At 38.8% G+C, this 19,943-nt stretch overlaps 1 protein-coding gene and 1 long non-coding RNA gene across 3 annotated transcripts in view; both read left to right on the top strand.

Moving 5' to 3' along the window:
• The window catches only part of lrba (LPS-responsive vesicle trafficking, beach and anchor containing), a 217,505-nt gene that overhangs the window by 61,053 nt on the left and 136,509 nt on the right, over positions 1-19,943 (top strand). For both annotated transcript variants that reach the window (XM_083532443.1, XM_083532442.1), the window contains 5 exons: positions 6-336; positions 9,262-9,437; positions 10,225-10,285; positions 11,145-11,278; positions 12,200-12,261. In XM_083532443.1, the coding sequence (XP_083388569.1) occupies positions 6-336; positions 9,262-9,437; positions 10,225-10,285; positions 11,145-11,278; positions 12,200-12,261 (764 nt within the window). The remainder of the gene's footprint in view (positions 1-5; positions 337-9,261; positions 9,438-10,224; positions 10,286-11,144; positions 11,279-12,199; positions 12,262-19,943) is intronic.
• On the top strand, positions 15,102-18,857 carry LOC310721228. The gene is made up of 2 exons (XR_014531972.1): positions 15,102-17,762; positions 17,806-18,857. It is a non-coding gene; the product is annotated as an uncharacterized lncRNA (long non-coding RNA).

Genomic DNA, 19,943 nt, shown 5'->3' with positions numbered 1-19,943 from the left:
TATAGAGAGCATCAGTTCTGACCAGGAAAATTCTTCCCCACTCCAACGCTGTGACTCCGCACCAGCAAATGAGCGCTCACCTGGTGCTCCAAACAATGCTGAATCCCGTTCGGCTCCGGACGCCATCTCTGAGGCCCTCTCCACACTGTCATCAGAGGTCAAAGGTCACGAGGACACAGAAAAGGATAAAAAGGGAAAGAGCGTAAAGGTGAAGGACATTTTGCGGAGCCTCGTAAGCTCCGCCCCTGCAGATGATGTCATCGTGGACGCAAGCCTCTTACCACCAGCGTTTTTGGGCAAGCCAGAACTCCAGTCTCAGTTTAGCTCATTTGACAGGTCAGTAGCCAATCAGGCAACAGCTTCATGATAAATAATACAAATATAAATAGTAACCAGTCTGAGGGGTCAGGAGCCAATCAAATGACAAGTCTGGTACATTTACACCATACAGCAACAGCTGAGGTAGTTAGCAAGATTAAAGTGCTTGAAGTTTATCAAGTCATCAATTGAGGGTTCATTAGACAACAGTTACTTGTATATACATTCATATATATTTATATCATATATGAATATATAAATATTACACACACTAGTGTTTTACTGCTGCTTGGTGTCTTATAAGTGACATAGCAAAACATATAACATTTATATTATCTTTACATTTCGGTTGCATTCTGTGTGCATTGGAAAAAAAAATTACTTTTGCATTTAAGTTGCTTCATGTTTACAGTCTCTTTACTTATATATGTACACTACCTTACCACTGAAGTTAGTGTTTACAATTTCTTTACATTAGCTTTCACAGCATTTTACATTACCTTTACTATATCTTTTACAATTTATTTACATTACCTTTACAGCACATTTACATTATGTTTACAGTTTCTTTACATTACTTTTACAGCGAATTTACATTCTCTTTACAGTTTCTTTACATTACTTTTACAGCGAATTTACATTATTGTTGCAATGTCTTTCCATTACCACCTACAGTACCATCACATTATCTTTTCAATTTATTTGCAGTATCTTTACAGCACTTATACATTATCTTTGCATTATCTAAACAATTTATTTACATAATCTTGACAGCAGATTTTCATTAACCTTTCATTATCTATAGATAGATACTTTATTAATCCCAATGGGAAATACAGCTTCCGGCAGTATTTACAAACATAGGCAAAGGCATGCAATAAATAATACAAAATACTAAAATTTAAAGGCATGTTAACGAAAAGAGTCTGTGCAAGTTAAGTGTCTGTTTTATTGAGTCCGGTGCGATTTAAAGCATTTTGGAGAGTTATGTGCACATCAGAGAGTTAATGTGCATAGTGTACAGTGTGTAGTGCAGTTCAGAACGGCTGAAAAAGTTCAGAACAGTGTGGAGAGTCGCATGGCATGGGGGAAGAATGACTTCCTCAGTCTGTCATTGAAGCAGGACAGTGACAGCTAACTTTCACTGAAGCTGCTCCTCTGCCTGGAGATGATGCTGTGCAGTGAATGCAGTGGATTGTCCAGGAACTTGCTCAGTGCCCCGTCACTCTGCCACTGATGTCATGCTCCAAGCCCACAACCCAGCCCACCTTTCTCACCAGCTTGTCCAGACGTGAGGTGTCCTTCTTCTTGATGCTACTTTCCCACCTGAAGAGGGCACTCGCCACGTCAGTCTGATAGAACATCTGCAGCTGCTTTTTGCAGATGTTGAAGGACGCCAGCCTTCTGAGAAAGTACAGCCGGCTCTGTCCTCTCCGGCACAGCGTGTCCATGTTGGCAGTCCAGTCCATTTTATCATCCAGCTGCACTCCCAGGTATTTGGTAGGTTTTTACATTCTCCACACGGTCAGCATTAATAGTCACAGGCTCCGGTTGAGGGCTGGGTCTCCTAAAGTCCACCACCATCTCCCTGGTTTTTGTGGTGTCGAAGGTGCAGGCAGTTAAATTCACACCATGCAACAAAGTCCTTGATCAGCTTCCAGCACTCCTCCTCCAATCCCCTCCTGATACAACCCACGATAGCAGTGTGGTCCTTGAACTTTTGTACGTGGCAGAAATCTGAGTTGTATTGAAAGTCCGATGTGTACAGGGAGAACAGGACTGGAGAAAGCACTGTTCTTTTTGCGGTGCTCCCGTACTGCTGACTACCATGTCAGACCTGCAGTCCCCCACTCGCACACACTGAAGTCTGCCTGTCAGGTAGTTTTGATCCATGCTGCCAGGTGTGAGCCCACTTCCATATCTTTCAGTTTATCTATTTAGCAGCAGCTGGATGGTATAGAAAGCACTGGAGAAGTCCAGATTGTAATCCTTACAGCCTCGCTGGCGCTGTCCAGGTGAGAGAGCGATCGGAGTGTGACATGTAGGTAATGGCATTCTCCACTGCAGCATTTTCTCCAGCTTCCTCTTGTGCTGCTCCTTCGCCCCCCTGAGCTGGACTTTGAGTTCCACTCTTAAGCTTCTGCTGATCACCGTCCTTAAAGGCCCTCTTCTTCTGGTTCAGAAGACCCTTGACGTCCCTTGTAATCCAGGGCTTGTTGTTAGCATAGCAGCGTACAGTTTTTACTGGAACAACAACATCCATACAGAATTTGATGATGTCAGTAGTGTAGTCAACAACCTCCTCAGTGTCCCCACTGTGCGACCCCTGCAATACATCGCAGTCTGTATTACCGAAACGGTCTCTCAGAGTCTGCCTCAGGAGAACACTTCCAGAGGCTGAATTACATTACCTTTACAGTACTTTTACAGTATCTTTACATTATCTTAAAAAAAATTCATATTACCTTTACAGCAGTTTTACATTACCTTTAGCTTTTCACAATTTATTTACATGACCTTTAAATCAACATGATATTTGTAGAACTGCTCTATAGTATATATTATAGTATTATAGGAAAGTATTATATATTACCTTTTTCGTTTTTTACACAATTTTTACAGTGCACAATTTTGCATCACCTTCTCATCACCTTACATTCTCTTTACCTCATTTTTACATTTTCTTTATAGCACCTTTACTTTCACTTTACATTACCTTTACATTTAATTTACATCTCTTTAAAAACATTTTTTTACAAGAAGTTCTTTACAAGAACTTAATTTTTTGTGTGTAGTGTGTAGAGTCATTTTGAAGACTGTTTTGAGTTTGATTTATCTTTGAGCTGTTAGATGGCACACATGACTGTACTCTTGAGACTTGCATGTCTGTTTAAATTTGAACACAGATAACATGCATACACACACGCACACATAACTGTTTATGGTGAGCTGTCGGGTTCAAGGTGTGTGTGTGTGTGTGTGTGTGTGTGTGTGTGTGTGTCTGGTTTGCATTTGCAACATTGTCTCTGCGTGTGTCAGACAGACAGAAGGAGACCGGGATTGAGAAGAAGAGAGACATACAGATAGTGTATTAGAGAGAGAGTGTGTGTGTGTTTGTGTGTGTGTGTGTGTGCGCATTGCCATGGTTACAGGACACCGTTGCTTTAATCGGTTTTTATGATGTATCACGATATTCAACACACACAATATTGTCATCATAGACACTTAATAATCCTGTCAGTGTTCCATTTGGGAGAAGTCGACCTACTTGGGGGACATTTCTCATGAGACGAAGTCTGTATCATGCTCAAGGCAACATGAAAACATCTGTATCATAAAAGTGTCTTTATTTTGGACAGATATCTTTGTGATAGTATTGTCAAAGGAGATTCAATGTGAGGTGATGGTCACGATGTAGAAATGTAATATCGACACACTCATAACACACTCTTAGTGAGGAATGATGGAATGTGTCTGTGGTAGGAATCTGTGTGTTTTATCTGTGGAATGCTCTGTCAGGAGCTGCTTGTATCTGTTTGTGGATTATTGTGGCTCCTGTAAGCCGAGTTGCTGGAGATCATACACTCACAGCCCTAAATTCGATCCGCCTTAATTGAATGCTGCGTTTCAAATCATGTTGTTCTAGAATCTTCCTATTGCACAAGGGAACATCAGAATTAGGAATTGCCAGTAGGGTACTTAGAGTCAAGGGAACTAGGGACTGAGGAACATGGCTAACTAGGAAACATGAGAAGGGGATTAGGGTATAGGGTAAAACGTCTATGATCTAGGGAACGATGATCAAGGGAACTACTAAGTATTGCTAGATAGATATGAAGGTAAAAAGGTCATGAAAAGCAAAAAAAATCTAAAATTAAAGACTGGTACCAGGGAACTAGGGAACAGGTCAACTCTTTGTGCATTGAGGACAGAGATGAGTGTATCTAGGAAATCTACTAGGAGGATCCAGCCGGATCTGAGACAAAACATGAAAGCAATGGGAAGGAAATACACACTCATCCAAAGTGGAAATTAGGATTTGTGCCAATGGAACTAGGAAACATAGAGACGATGACCAAAGAAGCTAGAAACAAGGGAACAAGGGTCAAGGGAATAAGCGACCTAGGATTTATTTATTAATTTTTTTTGTAGATAAAAGCTTAATGTGAAGCCCCAAATCCCCCCCAAAAAGTCTGTATGCTAATTGGTAGTTTACCCTACTATATAAAATAACTTTTCAGCTGTCATAAACAAGGCATATTTTTTTCTTACTGTCACTGAATCAGAAGATGCACTGTGTGTGTGTGTGTGTGTGTGTGGGAATGGTAGTGGGCTTGTAGTGGGATTTACGAGCTCTGTGTCTGGAAAAAGCAGGATCTCTCCGATAATCCACTCCTGAGGTCAGAGGTGAAGTAGACGTGAGATTTATTTGCTATTTTCCTCCACTGATTCCTCAGTGTGTGTGTGTGTGTGTGTGTGTGTGTGTGTGTGTGTGTGTGTGTGTGTGTGTGTGTATATGCTTGTGTGTGCGTGTGTGTGCGTGTGTGTGCGTGTGTGTGCGTGTGTGTGCGTGTGTGTGCGTGTGTGTGCGTGTGTGTGCGTGTGTGCGCGCGTGTGCGTGTGTGCGCGTGTGTGTGTATGACCTCCCACTCCTGTTTTGACGCAGTGTCTGCAAATATTTGCTGATGGGAACCAGAGCCAGTAAACAATGTCACTGTAACGCAGCCAGAAAAAAAAGTAATTTACTGTTGGGATGAAATATATGACGGGAAAAGAAAGGTTTTGAAAATGCGACAAGGAAAAGAGAGAGAGAGAGAGAGAGAGAGAGAGAGAGAGAGAGAGAGAGAGGAGAAGATAGGGTTTATAGTTTTATACGGATTCACGAGAGGCGATGAGGTCATACTGACAGTGTCATCTAAACAATGCACTGATATATGAGTGAGAGTGTCCTTTAATACCTATTTGAGAGAAATAGGTTTGTCAAGCAAACATTTTAACACGTTAACGTTAAAAAAGTACATATTTATATACAGCTCAACGAATGTGTTATCAAAATCTATATTTTTTACATTTTGAATAATAATATTTTAATCACAGCTTTATAATAGTAATAGATTTACATATTAAAAACTACAAATCGCATTAAGTAGAAACTAAATCAATTAATTCATATAAAAAGTATATCATTTTTATATGTAGAATAAATATTACAGGAAATTTCATGTTCTGTGAATGTATATTTAAATTAGCAAAATATTAACCAAAAATGTGCAAAAAATAAATAAATAATTTATAATCTAATGCTAAAAAAAAAAAAAAAAGATTCTAGATTAAAAATAAATATTTTTGAAGTCTTTACTAAATAAAATTTATATAGTGTATAATATAATTTTCAAATAAAAAAATGCGTATATTTGAAGGCAATATCTTAATATTGCCATGTTGCACTTATAATAACCTTCGCTCTTCTAGTAAGGTGTTCCACTAGATTTTGGAGTGTGATTGTGGAGATTTGTGCTCATTCAGACACAAGGGTGTTAGTAAAGTCAGGTATAGATGTAGGTGATGTGAGGAGGCCTGGGGTGCAGTCAGTGTTCACATTCATCCCAAATGTGTTCAATAGGGTTTATAGCTTAACAGAAGGCCACTCAAGATCTTCCACTCCATCACCTGTAAAGCATATTTTCATGTTTGGGTCTCCTAGTTGAAGCTGAAGTAAATGGGGGGGAAAAGTCAGGTGTTCCAATACTTTTGTCCATATAGTGTACATATATAAAATGTGTCTTTTGTATGTTTAAGGAAATATTTTGAAAATATCATTAAATCAGGTTATAAAAGATTAGTAGCTTAGTGGTTAATGTAAGTGTAATAATGGTGAGGTTGGATGGATTGTGGGTGGGGCATCAGAGTAACATCCCGTTGTAGATCCATTCTTCCTCATGTGAGTTTTTACTCCAGATAATCTGTTGACATATGGAATAACACATTAAATCTGTTCTCTCTCTCAAACACACAGACACTTACACTTCCCCTTGATCTCAGACTGAGGTTACAGGAAGCATGTTGTACAGGGTGTGTGGTGTAGTGTTGGTTAAAGCTTCTGAATAATTCAGCAGGCTGCTGTGATTAATCGACAGCCGAGCAAAGAGTGGCGGCTAAGTGTAGCTAATGGTGCGCTGAATAATTTAACTCCGCCAACAGATGGACGCAGACTTCACCTCCACCCACAAATCACCGCTGCCTCGACTTACTTATTAATCTAATATTTATTATTTTAAATCTTCACTGTTATCTTTTGTTCTTTACGGCTGCTACACAATCTCGATCCTTCTTACATTGTTATATTAAGGCTATTTTTTATCATATATTGTATGTTAAATTTTTTGGGCGTAAGCTGTCTGGTTCATGTTCCAGATAACAAATTTTTTTGATGATGAGAAATATAAGAGATATTTCAATTCAAATTGATTGCAACCCACGATATGTGCCGGCTTTAGGCCACACCCCCTCAACAAGGAATAGTTGTGTTTTTGTCTTTTTGTAAAATGACATTGCGATTTTTGCATTGCGACACTGATGAGCCTGAATTATTATATATATATATATATATATATATATTTTTTTTTTTACAAAATATAAATTCATAAAAAATTGAGTGAAGATTGACAGTGTATTCTGTTATATATATATATATATATATATATATATATATATATATATATATATATATATATATATATATATATATATATATATATATTCACAGAAACAATTTTTTTTTTTACAATTTGAAGCTGAGAAACCGAAGGAGTCATACATAAATTTCAGATACTTTGAAATTTACAAATTTTTCCCAACTTCTTCATACATTCCTACATTATATGGACAAAAAGTATTGGGACACCTGACTTTTCATATGCGGTTGTTACTACAGAGTTGGTGGCACAAAATTGTACATGATGCGGTAGTAATAAATATTCCCTTTTAAAACTAAAAGACCTCCAAAACCTTTTCCAGCATGACGATGCTCCTGTGCACAAAGTGAGCTCCTTGAAGATTTGCTTTACATGAGTTTGAGTGGAAGCTGTTGAGTGGCCTGTTATAGAGCTCTGACCCTCAACCCTTTTGAACACCTTTGGGATAAATTGGAGTGCTGACTGCAGCCCAAGCCTCCTCATACATACACTCCAAAAATCATGTGGAACATCTTCCCAGAAGTAAAAGGTTGATTATAATAGCAAATGCGAACGAAATGTAGAATATGATGTTTAAAAAGCCAGACAAATCTTATGGTCAGGTGTCCAAAACTTTTGCGTACATAGTGGACAGTTATATATAAGAAATCTTATATCAGAATCTTATATCTTCTGTTATATATATATATATATATATATATATATATATATATATATATATATATATATATATATATATATATATATATATATATATATATATATACAAACACACACTATATTAATAAAGTTTTGTGAACTCCTGGTCATAAGGTCATAAGTATGCTATAAGCTCTTATTCCCTCACCAGCTACTTTTTATAAACCGGTGGCTGTAAGATTTCACTGCTTGTTAGCGATGTTAGTTTGAACCGAAGAAGCAAACTTCTGACACTCGTCGTGTCTCCGCTCTGTGGCATAAATCACAAAATCAATATTATAATAATCATATCATTTTGGAATAATGCACAAAGTCACAATGCACACAAATGAACTTAGTTTTTTCTCCAATTCTAAACCACAAGATTTCTGCTTGTTAGCGATGTTAGCTTGAACCGAAGAAGCAAACTTCAGACACACTCGACATGTCTTCTGGCCCAATTCCATTTGGCTGAAGACACACTGTGTTTCGTTCCTGGCTGAACTCCTGCTTTTTAAAGCACATTTAATGCAGCACTGATTCAGCTTCTGTTTGAAGCCTACTTTCACTTTATTCTTTGTTCTTTCTTACGTTTTTTTTTTTTTTTTTTTTTTAATAAAATGAGAACCATCCCCCGCAGCGTGTGAGCCGACTTTAACTCCTCCATCCCGAACCAGGTTTTATCTTAAATCTCTGCAGACTCCTTCATGATGGCCTCCTTGTCTGACGGGGAAAAAAACCCCTGCAATCTCTCTCTCAGACTGTGATGGTGATTAAACAGAGCCCTACACACACACACACACACACACACACACACACACACACACACACACACACACACACACACACACACACGCTGTCAGCACCGATAAAGAGGACACGGACCTTTTGGAAAAGGCCAGCGCTCTCTCAAGACCTGAGATAGAGAGAAAGATATACACACACACACACACACACACACACACACACACACACACACACACACACACACACACACACACACACACACAAAACATGCAGACTGAAGCAATCATTTTGGAATAATCCTAAAACTAAACTCTTATTACTCTGGTGTGTGTGTGTGTGTGTGTGTGTGTGTGTGTGTGTGTGTAATTTTGTTGTATATATGGTTGCTTTGGGAATAAATGAATATCTACAATAATGATGGCGGATGAGGAGATTTAAACACTTGAAAGAAGGAGAAAAAGAAATAACAAAAAAAAAATAATATTAAGAATTGTAAAATAAACAGAGGGTAAAAGTTACCATAAAAAAAGAAAAGAAAAGGTGAGACACATAAAGTGAAACAGCAAAAAATAAATCAAGAATAGGAAAAATATTATTATTATTATTATTAATATTATTTCTTAATTAAACAAGGAGTAAAATGTTAAAAGAAATACGGTAAGAAAATAAATACAATTAAGTCACCAAGAATAAATTATAATCTGTTCTTTTGTTTTTCCAAAAATTCGGCAAGATAAAAAAGGTGCCAAGAATACATTTGAATCTTTTTTTATTTTTTATTTTTTTATTTTTTTTTTTATATCGTATTGATTTTCTTTTTCAGGAGCGTTGTTGTGGCATCAAAGAAAATGGGCGGCGCTCCTGGAACAGGCCACACCTCTTCCTCCTCCTCCACACTTGTTCCACAATCCACTACTCCCTCCACAGGTGGAACTCCTGTCGTCAGCGTTTCTGTGGTTTCCACAGGTGACTCCGACCCGAGCGGTGCTGCGGAGTCAGGTGTGTGTGTGTGTGTATGAATATATGTGTATATACACCCACACAGCATATTTAGTGAACTAGCTAAAGTGTGTATTTACCTTATTCTTGTCAAAGAGATGCACTTTTTTCTGTGTGTGTGTGTGTGTGTGTGTGTGTGTGTGTGTGTGTGTGTGTGTGTGTGTGTGTGTGTGCATGTCCCTGCTGGATAGAGATAAGTTAATTGACTCAGGGCCGTTTGAAGTGGCTACTTCATCTCACAGCAGGCGCACATGTTGGATCCGAGGCTACATTCCATACTAGCGTGTGTGTGTGTGTGTGTGTGTGTGTGTGTGTGTGTGTGTGTGCACTTACTCTCACATCCCAGGCAGCGGAGTTCCAATCTGGCCAAACACACCAGCAACCTACTCACAGGAACCCTGAGAGATTTATGTGCACTCTGTTTTACACACACACACACACACACACACACACAGAGGACGAGTGTTCATTTATAGAGCGATCATTCCAAACAGGCTAATAGGAAAATAAGAGCTTTTACAAGGCTAATAATACAGGGAAGGAGAGACAGACAGTGAGTGAGAGGGAAATGAAATATCTCTATCTTTTTGCTCTCTATTTATCAGTCTTTCTGTCACAGCTCACGTCAGTCATTAACTTATTCGGATTGCACAGTGAAATCGGATCTGTTCATTTTTCTTATGTGGTGTGTGTGTGCGTGCGTGCATGCGTGTGTTTGTGTGTGTGTGTGTGTGTGTGTGTGTGTGTGTGTGTGTATATTAAATCATATGTTCCCTGTTCTTTACAGGAGGAGCAGCAGCCGCTTCAAACCTGCCATCTGTTCCCCTCTCACCCACCACCACCCTGAGGTGAGACAGAGAGAGAGAGACCGAGACAGCATGAGAATGAAAGAGGGTTGAGAAACACTGGGAAAGTGGTAGATCAGGAAGAAAGGCTAGGACAGAAGAGCAGACATGAAGTAAGACAAAAAGAGATAGACATGTATAGGAACAGAGAAAAAGAAAGTACACGAGAGTGATGGAGTTGTGATGAAGAGAAGAGAGGAATGAAAGTCAAAGTGCAAGAGACAGGAGGAGTGCTAAGGGAAGATGAATGAACTAGGGAGGTGGGGGGAGGGGGACACAGAAAATGTGGAGGGAAAGAGATGGAGTAATGCAAAACACAGAGAGAACCAGAGAGAGATAGGAAAGGTGAGACTGATTGAAAAAGGGCATAAAGGAAGATCAGCAAGGGAATAAGAATGTTATTGAGAGAGAGAGAGAGAGAGAGAGAGAGAGAGAGAGAGGTGAAGAGTAGCTCTGAGTGTATGAGACTTTGAGTGTAAGTGTATTATACGTTTACTTGTGTGTTTAAATATCACGCAGTGTCCTGTTGATAACCTTGTTTGTCTCTTTGTCTCTCTGTCTGTCTGTCTGTCTCTCTGTCACTTTCTGTATGTTTTTCTGTCTGTCTCTGTCTGTTTTTCTGTCTCTCTCCATCTGTCTCTCTTTCTGTCTCTCCCTCTCTCTCTGTCTCTCCCTCTCTTTGTCTCTCCCTCTCTCTCTCTCTCTCTCTCTCTCTCCCCCTCTCTCTCTCTGTGTCTGTCTCTCTTTCTGTCTCTCTCTCTCTGGCTCTCCCTCTCTCTGTCTCTCTGTCTCTCCCGCTCTCTGTCTGTTACTCTGACTGTCTATCTGTCTCTCTTTCTGTCTCTCTCTGTCTGTCTGTTAGTATCTCGGACCGACTGGAACATGCTCTGGAGAAAGCTGCTCCGTTACTGCGGGAGATTTTCATAGACTTCGCTCCGTTCTTGTCCCGAACTTTACTAGGTAGCCACGGACAGGAGCTGCTCATCGAGGGAACTAGTGAGTGTTAAAAACAATTTGTCAAGTTCACCATAACCTGTATCCACTTGATCATTAGTGAGAAACAGAATTTGGGATGCATCTATAAGGATAAGTGTGATTATATCAGTGAAATAACAACCACTGTGGGTCTCTTTTAATCTTTGTGTGTGGGTGTGGGTGTAAATGGTGTCCGGTTTTATGAATCAATAGAACATATGTTTCTGTTCGTGTAATACAAGGCTGTGGTGTGGATTAGTTTACACACTCACCTCATGTCGCTTCATTAAGGTCATCAATACTGCAACATGGCATGCTATCACATCACATCACATCACACACACACACACACACACACACACACACACACACACACACACACACACACACAGAGGGCAGGTTTTCCCAAACAGACCTTCATGGTACATTTCCTAGAAAGTTATAAATATAGTATATATTGTATTATAGAAAATAAAATAGCTATTAGGAGCGATTATGGGGGTCCAAGCACTATTCCACCAAATCGGTTTATGTTCTGTAAAATCTATCTATTTTTTGCTACTAATATAACACCCCTGGTCAACATTTCATTACAATCACTTATTCACTGTGCAAGAAATGGCTATGAAATTGTAATTGGCCAAACCTTAACTATGATTACATGCTTTAATTGTACTAAAAGGGAGAAAATAGACAACATATCTCATTCTCAGTGAAGGAGGTGTGACGTCTGTGTCTTAGTTCAAGTGAAGAATGCGTGGCCTCTGTGTCTTAGTCCTAGTGAAGGAGACGTGGCCTCTGTGTCTTATTCCCAATGAAGGAAGAATGGCCTCTGTGTCTCAATTCCAGTGAAGGGGTTTATATATACAGTATATATAAATTTCAATATAATGTGTGAATTTCACGTCTCACTTTCACACTCTCTCTTCCTCTTTTTTACAGGTTTGGTGTGTATGAAGTCCAGTAGCTCTGTAGTGGAGCTTGTCATGCTGCTTTGTTCTCAGGCAAGTAATTTCTCCATTTTTTTAAAAATTAACCTTCCATCCCATCCTTAACCTCTCAATCCCTTTGATGCTTCTTCTAGCTGTTCTGTAATCCATCCATTCATTCATCTATTCATCCATCCATTCATCCATTCATCTCCCTTTTTGTCCATCCATCACCTAAAATCTTGTTCCCTTCACCCCTCAGTCTCTGGTCTCCACCTCTTCATTTCTCCATGTTATGAAAACACACACACACACACACACACACACACACGCACACAGTTTTCATTCAGTTTTTATGTAAAGTGTTATTTTTTTAACCAGACTAATTTGGAGCACAGCCTGTGTGTATCTGCTAAGACATGATAATTTAAAGCCCAATTTGGACCACAGCCGAGGTCAGCCATTTGGTTTTCAGAGAATCTAAATAAAGAAGAGAAGATTAAAAGAAGATAAGAGAAGCTTTTTAAATGAAACGCTGGCGTAGGAAAAGTAGGTGACGTATGCAGTGTATAAGATATAAAAAAAAAGAAAATAGAAAAAAACATGCGTCTGGTTGCCATTTTTATTAGCGCCTTACGAGTCATGGGGTCAGAGGTCACGCACCCTGGAGACCGAGTGTAACGGTGTGTGAGGTGTATTGGAGGTGGATAATGCAGAATTAATGCCGTTTCGCGATCGATCGCCTCTTTGTGTTCGTGTGTGTTGCCAAGTTTATTTGTGGTTCAGCTTGCAGATCAATGAATATAAATGAAAGGTTGATAGCATGTGTGTGTGCGTGTGTGCGTGTGTGCGTGTGTGTGTGAGTACACGTGGATCAATGTGCATAGCCCTTCACTGCTGTGTTATTAGACCAAATGTCTTGAAATATTATACTAAATATTGCAGCATTTATTAAATCTTATCATAATAGATTCAGTGTGATGTCTATTGTCACACATCGTCATAGTAACCTCAAAAGCCACAGTATGTATGAGGTTAAATAGCATGCACTAAATGTAGTAAATGTAGTAGCTTTATGTAGTAAATGCTGGTTTAGGACGTAGACCATCTCTCCATCACTGTGTCTGTCAGAAAAATTCAAATAAGGCACTCAGTAATTTTGAAGCCAGTCCATGCCAGGAATTTGGATTCTTTTCTTCTGCCATGGCTCCTAACGAGAGAAAAGGAGACAAGAAAGATAGACTAATTAAAAAACTAAAGTTTGTAGCAGCACCTCAGACCACGTTACAGTGCGTTACACCATGTTACAGCGTGTTACACTACATTACAGTGCATAACAGTAGGTTGCAGTGTGTTAGACCACATTACAGTGTGTTACACCACAGTGTGTTAGACAACATTGCAGTATCTTTCAGTATGTTACAGTGTGTTAAATCACATTACAGTGTATTAGACCACGTTACAGTATATTACATTGTGCTACAGTATGTTAGTGTGTTACAGTACATTCCAGTGTGCCTTACAGTGTTTTACAGTATATTACAGTGTGTTACATACATTAGTGTGTTAGACCACATTATATGTAGAGTGGTCAATGTGCAGGTTGTATTGCAGTACAGATTTACTGCCCCCTGAAAAAAAACATACAGCCATTATCGTCTAAATATCTGGCAACAAAAGTGAGTAACAGCTGTACATCATGTAACCATGAAAAGTCACATGTCTTATTCATCATGTTCATGTTTTTGTCTGCTTGACAGGACCATACAAATATCGTGTATATCGTGTATTAGAGCAGTTTAAATTTGGTGCTTTGAGTACAATTCTCTCATACTGACCACTGGATGTTCAACATGCACCTCATGGTAAAAACTCTCTGAGGATTTGAGAATTAGAATTGTGGCTCTCCATAAAATCCTGAGGCTATAAAAAGATCTGTAACAACCTAAAACTGAGTTACAGTACAGTGGCCAGGGTCATACATAGGTTTTCCAAGACAGGTTCCACTCAGAACAGCTCTTGCAAGTGTCCATTAACGAAGTTGAGTCCTCGTGCTGTGCATCAGGTGTATATATGCTGCATAAAAAAGATGCATGAGTGCTGCAACATTGCTTTAGAGGTTGCAGCAGCAGAAGGCCTGCTTGTCAGTGCTCAGACCGCCTGCCACACACACACTGCAACAAGTCGTGGCCATCGTCCTAGAAGTAAGCCTCTTCTGAAGTTGGCTCACAAGAAAACCCACAAACAGTTTGCTGAAGAACAACCTGTGCAAGAGCATGAATTACTGGAAGCATGTCCTGTGGTCTGATGAGACTAAAATAAACTTGTTTGGCTCAGTTGGTGTCCAGCATGTGTGTTGACGCCCTGGTGAGGAGAACCAAGTAAATTGTGTCTTGCCTACAGTCAAACATGGTGGTGGGAGCATCATTGTCTGGGGCTACATGAGTGCTGCTGGTACTGGGGTTGGCACTGGAGCTGTGGTTTACTAAGGGAAACATGGATTCCAACATGTACTGTGACATTTTGAAGCAGAACATGATGCCCTCCTTTCAGAAACTGGGCTGAATGGCAGTTTTCCAACAAGTATGTCTCCAGACCTGTTAGTTAACATCCAGCAAATTCTTGATGTCATTATAGAGGAGTGGAAGAGGATCCCAGCAACAAACTGTGCAGCTCTGGTGAATTCCATGCCCAGGAGGATTAAGACAGTGCTAGATAACAATGGTGCTCACACAAAATATTGAACTTTGGACATAGTTTTTTACTTAGGGTGTTCTCACTTTTGTCACGTTGCCAGCTATTTTGACAATAATGGCTGTATGTTGAGTTGTTTTTAAAGAACAGTAAATCTGTTACTACTCTAAAGCATATCCAGTACCAATTGACCCATAGACCGGTGCCGGTCTGCAGCCCGGGGGTTGGGGACCACTGTGTTAGACTACAATACAGTGTGTTACGTACAATGCAGTGTGTTAGACCACATTACAGTGTGTTAGACCACATTGGGTTTAGTTTTTACCGATTTTCTTGAATACAATTTCAGCAATAAAAGAAAAACAAATGACATGTTCATTTTAAGAGACCTGTCTTATTTTCTTTGTCTTAAGTATTGCTCTTTAATAAAGAAAAAAACACTTCTTACCTGATTACTCAATTAATTGATGGAATAATTGTTAGAATGCTCGATTATTAAAATAATCAATAGCAGCAGCCCTAATCCCAACCACACCGAGCTGCCACACCTGGACCCCTAAGCAAGGCCCTTAACCACATAGCTGCTCAGTTGTATCAGTGAGATAAATGTAAGTTGCTCTGAATAAGGACGTCTGTTAAATGTTATATGTTTTTAAATTTAGCTAATTCACACGTGCCCACACACACAAACAAAATTCACAGAGTAAATTCCCAGATCAATAACTGTGCAGCTCATTTTAAAGCTATAAACCAAAAAATAAAATAAAATCTGAGTCGATCTTCAATTGTAAATAAAGCAATCACGTAAATCTAGGCGTCATTAAAGCGCCGTTAAACTCCAAGTCCTCAAAGCTGCTCTGAAGCTATACACACATCTGTCCAACCTGCCGTGATTAAAAAGCCCTGAGCGACCATGACCTCCCACCCTCTGACCCCAAACCTACTTCGTCATGTTGAGAGGAAATTAATTAGAAAATTTCACCGATGGTATCACGTCTCCCATCTCCACACAGCGGTGGAGGAAGAAAAAAAAATGAAACATAAAAAAATAAAAAATTCTGTGGCTCTTCAATCACTTCCTGTTGAGATCACAAAAGTAGAACTACAAAAGTAACTATACCACCAATTCTGAGCTTGCATACATGATCAAATTAATAATACACACATAAACACACTTTGGATAAAAAGTATTGAAACAAATGACTTTTCCACCCATATGTGAAATACAAACTCGATTCCAAAAAAGTTGGGACACTGAACAAATTGTGAATAAAACCAGAATGCAATGATGTGGAAGTTCCAAATTTCAATATTTTATTCAGAATACAACATAGATGACATATCAAATGTTTAAACTGAGAAAATGTATAATTTTAAGGGGGAAAAAAAGTAGGAATAGGAATGTTGTCCCATCTTGTTTAATACAGGCTTCTAGTTGCTCAACTGTCTTAGGTCTTCTTTGTCGCATCTTCCTCTTTATGATGCGCCAAATGTTTTCTATGGGTGAAAGATCTGGACTGCAGGCTGGCCAGTCAGTACCTGGATCCTTCTTCTACGCAGCCATGATGTTGTAATTGATGCAGTATGTGGTCTGGCATTGTCATGTTGGAAAATGCAAGGTCTTCCCTGGAAGAGACGACGTCTGGATGGAAGCATATGTTGTTCTAGAACTTGGATATACCTTTCAGCATTGATGGTGCCTTTCCAGATGTGTAAGATGCCCATGCCACACGGACTCATGCAACCCCAGACCATCAGAGATGCAGGCTCCTGAACTGAGTGCTTTGGTGATCCTCTGCCCATCTTGACTTCTGAGAGACACTGACACACTGAGAGGCTCATTTTATACCCAATCATGTTGCCAGTTGACCTAATAAGTTGCAAATTGGTCCTCCAGCTGTTATATGTACATTTAACTTTCCTGGGCTCTTATTGCTACCTGTCCCAACTTTTTTGGAATGTGTAGCACTCATGAAATCCAAAATGAGCCAATATTTGGCATGACATTTCAAAATGTCTCACTTTCAACATTTGATGTTATCTATATTCTGTTCTGAATATAGGTTTATGAGATTTGTAATTTATTGCATTCCTTTTTTATTCACAATTTGTACAGTGGCCCAACTTTTTTGGAATCGGGTTTGTAGATCATGATGTGAATGCTGACTGCACCCCGGGCCTCCTCACATCACCTACATTAGTATCTGACTTCACTAACACTCTTATGGCTGAATGAACACAATTCTCCACATGCACACTCCAAAATCTAGTGGAACTTCTTCCCAGGAGGTTATCATAACTGCAAATGGGGACAAAATGTGGAATGAGATGTTCAAAAAGCACATACTAATCTTATGGTCAGTTGTCCTAATAGACTGAGTTCATTTAAGAAAGTTGGAAAAAAAACATAAACAAAGGTTTATGGATTGGAGAAAAAAGTAAGGGATGTAAGTCAGAGAAACAATAAAAAGAGTATTAGCAAAGGAAAGACATGATTCTCAAAATTGAACAAAATAAAGATCAAATGGGAAAAATGCACAAGAAATGAAGCAAAATAAAGAAAAGAAGAAAGAATAATAAGTGTGTAGTTATAATGAGTGTTTGTTAGGGATTGTAATGAGTGTGTAGTTATTATAAGTGTGTGTTAGTTATTGTAATACGTGTGTAGTTATTATGTGTGTTAGGATCTAAAGGTGAAAGGTTACAGCATTGATTTTAGGGGAAAAAATCACCCACTTTGGTTTCTCACACATTTTGTGTGTGTGTGTGTGTGTGTAAACTGTGACTATTGGCTGGAGTTATGGAGTAATCATTGACTCTGTGTGTATCAGATAAAAGCAGGATCAGTGCAGGTATGTGTGTGTGTGTGTGTGTGTGTGTGTGTGTGTGTGTGTGTGTGTGTGTGTGTGTGTGTGTGTGTGTGAGTGAGTATATCACTGTTATTATCCGGTGCTGTGTCAGCTCATCTGGTCTTTACCCCATCCATCTCTTCTCTCATCTTCTAAACAGTAGGAGAGGAGGAGGGATGAAAAGGAGAATGGGGGGGTATAAAAAAAAGTCTGAGGACAAAGTGTTTGTCATTTAAGTGTTTAAAAAAAAACTGATAGTATAATTTATTTTCCATAAACATAAAGGAATCTCCCAGGGATTCAAATTTTTTTTGCAGGCATAATAATAATAATACTTTTCAGAACAATTCCTTGTATTGAGTAAAAAGAAAAAAAATTTTTTAGATTCTCCTATTAGATTGACTAGTGTGTATAGATTTGTGTCCCAGGGCTGATACCCCTTGATGCTTGGAGAAATAGATTACAATGTTAAAAAATTATTGAAATTTTTTTTTTAATCAGGTTAAGTGGTGAGCGGAGTTTCAGTTGGCATCGTATAAGTTCCTGTTTATAACATGAACACTTAAGTGTTGTTAACTAGGAACTGATTCTAATTGTAGAAATGTTTCAATGTCTACAATATTTCATTTAAAATAAAGTGACTTTTGTTTACATGGATTGTGATTTTAAAATAACGTCTGAAGAATTACATGAGGATACATATATTTGGGATGCTTTTAGTATCAAAACTTGCTTATTATATTATATTCATGGTTGCTATAGTCATATTTGTATAGTTATATTTGGACAGATTTTGAAGCTGCTAAAAGCTTTTATAGAGAGAGAGCGAGAGAGAGAGAAAAAAAGAGAGAGAGAGTGTCCCAGAGCTTAACCTGTTAAACAGAAGGACTCTGGCCCTCAGCGCCTTAACCTTTAACATTCAAACTTTGACCTTGAAAGAAAGCAAGAGAGTTTAACCCCCTTCACTGAGTCTCAGAACGAGGGATCAATACTTAAGGAGAGAGAGAGTGTGAAAACAAGGAGTCAGGGAAATTGATCAGAAGGTCTCAGTCAAGTCGAGTGTTAGGTTCCTAATCCATCATCACCATCACCAAAAAAAAAAAAAAAAAAAAGTAGAATAACGAATAATCCTTGTATTCTGTGCTCTGATTGGCTGAGAGTGAAGAAATGTGCTAACTGAGACAAGGCTATTCAGTAGTGCTTTAAGTGTACACTCACAACCATCTGATTTGAAATAAATAAAAACATTTCAGACAGGTTTCACGTTCATGCAAGGGTTTCCTGAAACAACTAAACACCCATCTAGCTTGTCATTTTACTCTTTATGGTAATCGCTTTTTATCTTTTTGCAAGCCAAGCATATAAATACAGCCAAACGCAGCATTTAAGCAGAAATTAGTATTTATTTGATAAAATAGCGTTTTTAAGATGCCATTTTCAATCTGGAGTAATTTAGACTGATTTTGCCACGTTTCTGGACCGAAGCATCTAGTCTAAATAACAGGAGATTAGCCCAGATTTACCAATTCATTTACTGCACACTTTTAGTATTTTATATGTAGTGCGCTTAAACTTAGGCTATTCACGGGGTCGCACCAGTCATGCGTTGTTTATCTTTTGTATGTTTTATCTTGAAAGATGTATGTAAAATAGCTTTATAGGAATCAACCCCAAAAACTTTACTATGTTACCGATATTATTACCATATAAATATCCTAACATCTATACTTCCTACTGTAGGGTTTTTACATTGTTACCTTTACACCTTCCTTACGAACGCTTTAAAACCTACGTCTCTTATTTCTGAGGTAAGAAATATAGACCGTAGCCAGTTCTAGATCAGTAAGCAGCTTAAAAAGCACTCGAATGACTCTCAAGTGTGAATATATGTGTAAGAGTGATGGTGTGATTATATTAACTGCTTCCTACTTCCTGTCCCACTCCGTCTTCAGCCTTTAGTGTGGTGTTTACAGCAACTCCTCGTTAATTAGCGCTGATAGAGCAACGCGTAATTACGCCAAAACTAAAACCACCTCTGACACACTGCAGAACCCGGCGAGACGTTTGGCTAATCTGGATCAAAAATAAACACGTCACCAGCGAGGTAACGAGCCATCAGTCATCATCAATGCTGTTTATTTGTTTTGGGCCAAGCAGGGGAACGAAACCCGAAATCATCATGATGAAAAGGAGGAAATACGAGTGATTTATAAA

The sequence above is a fragment of the Silurus aristotelis genome (assembly GCF_946808225.1).
Source record: "Silurus aristotelis genome assembly, chromosome: 27".
NCBI lineage: Eukaryota > Metazoa > Chordata > Actinopteri > Siluriformes > Siluridae > Silurus > Silurus aristotelis.
This window is presented reverse-complemented; position numbering and strand designations above follow the sequence as displayed.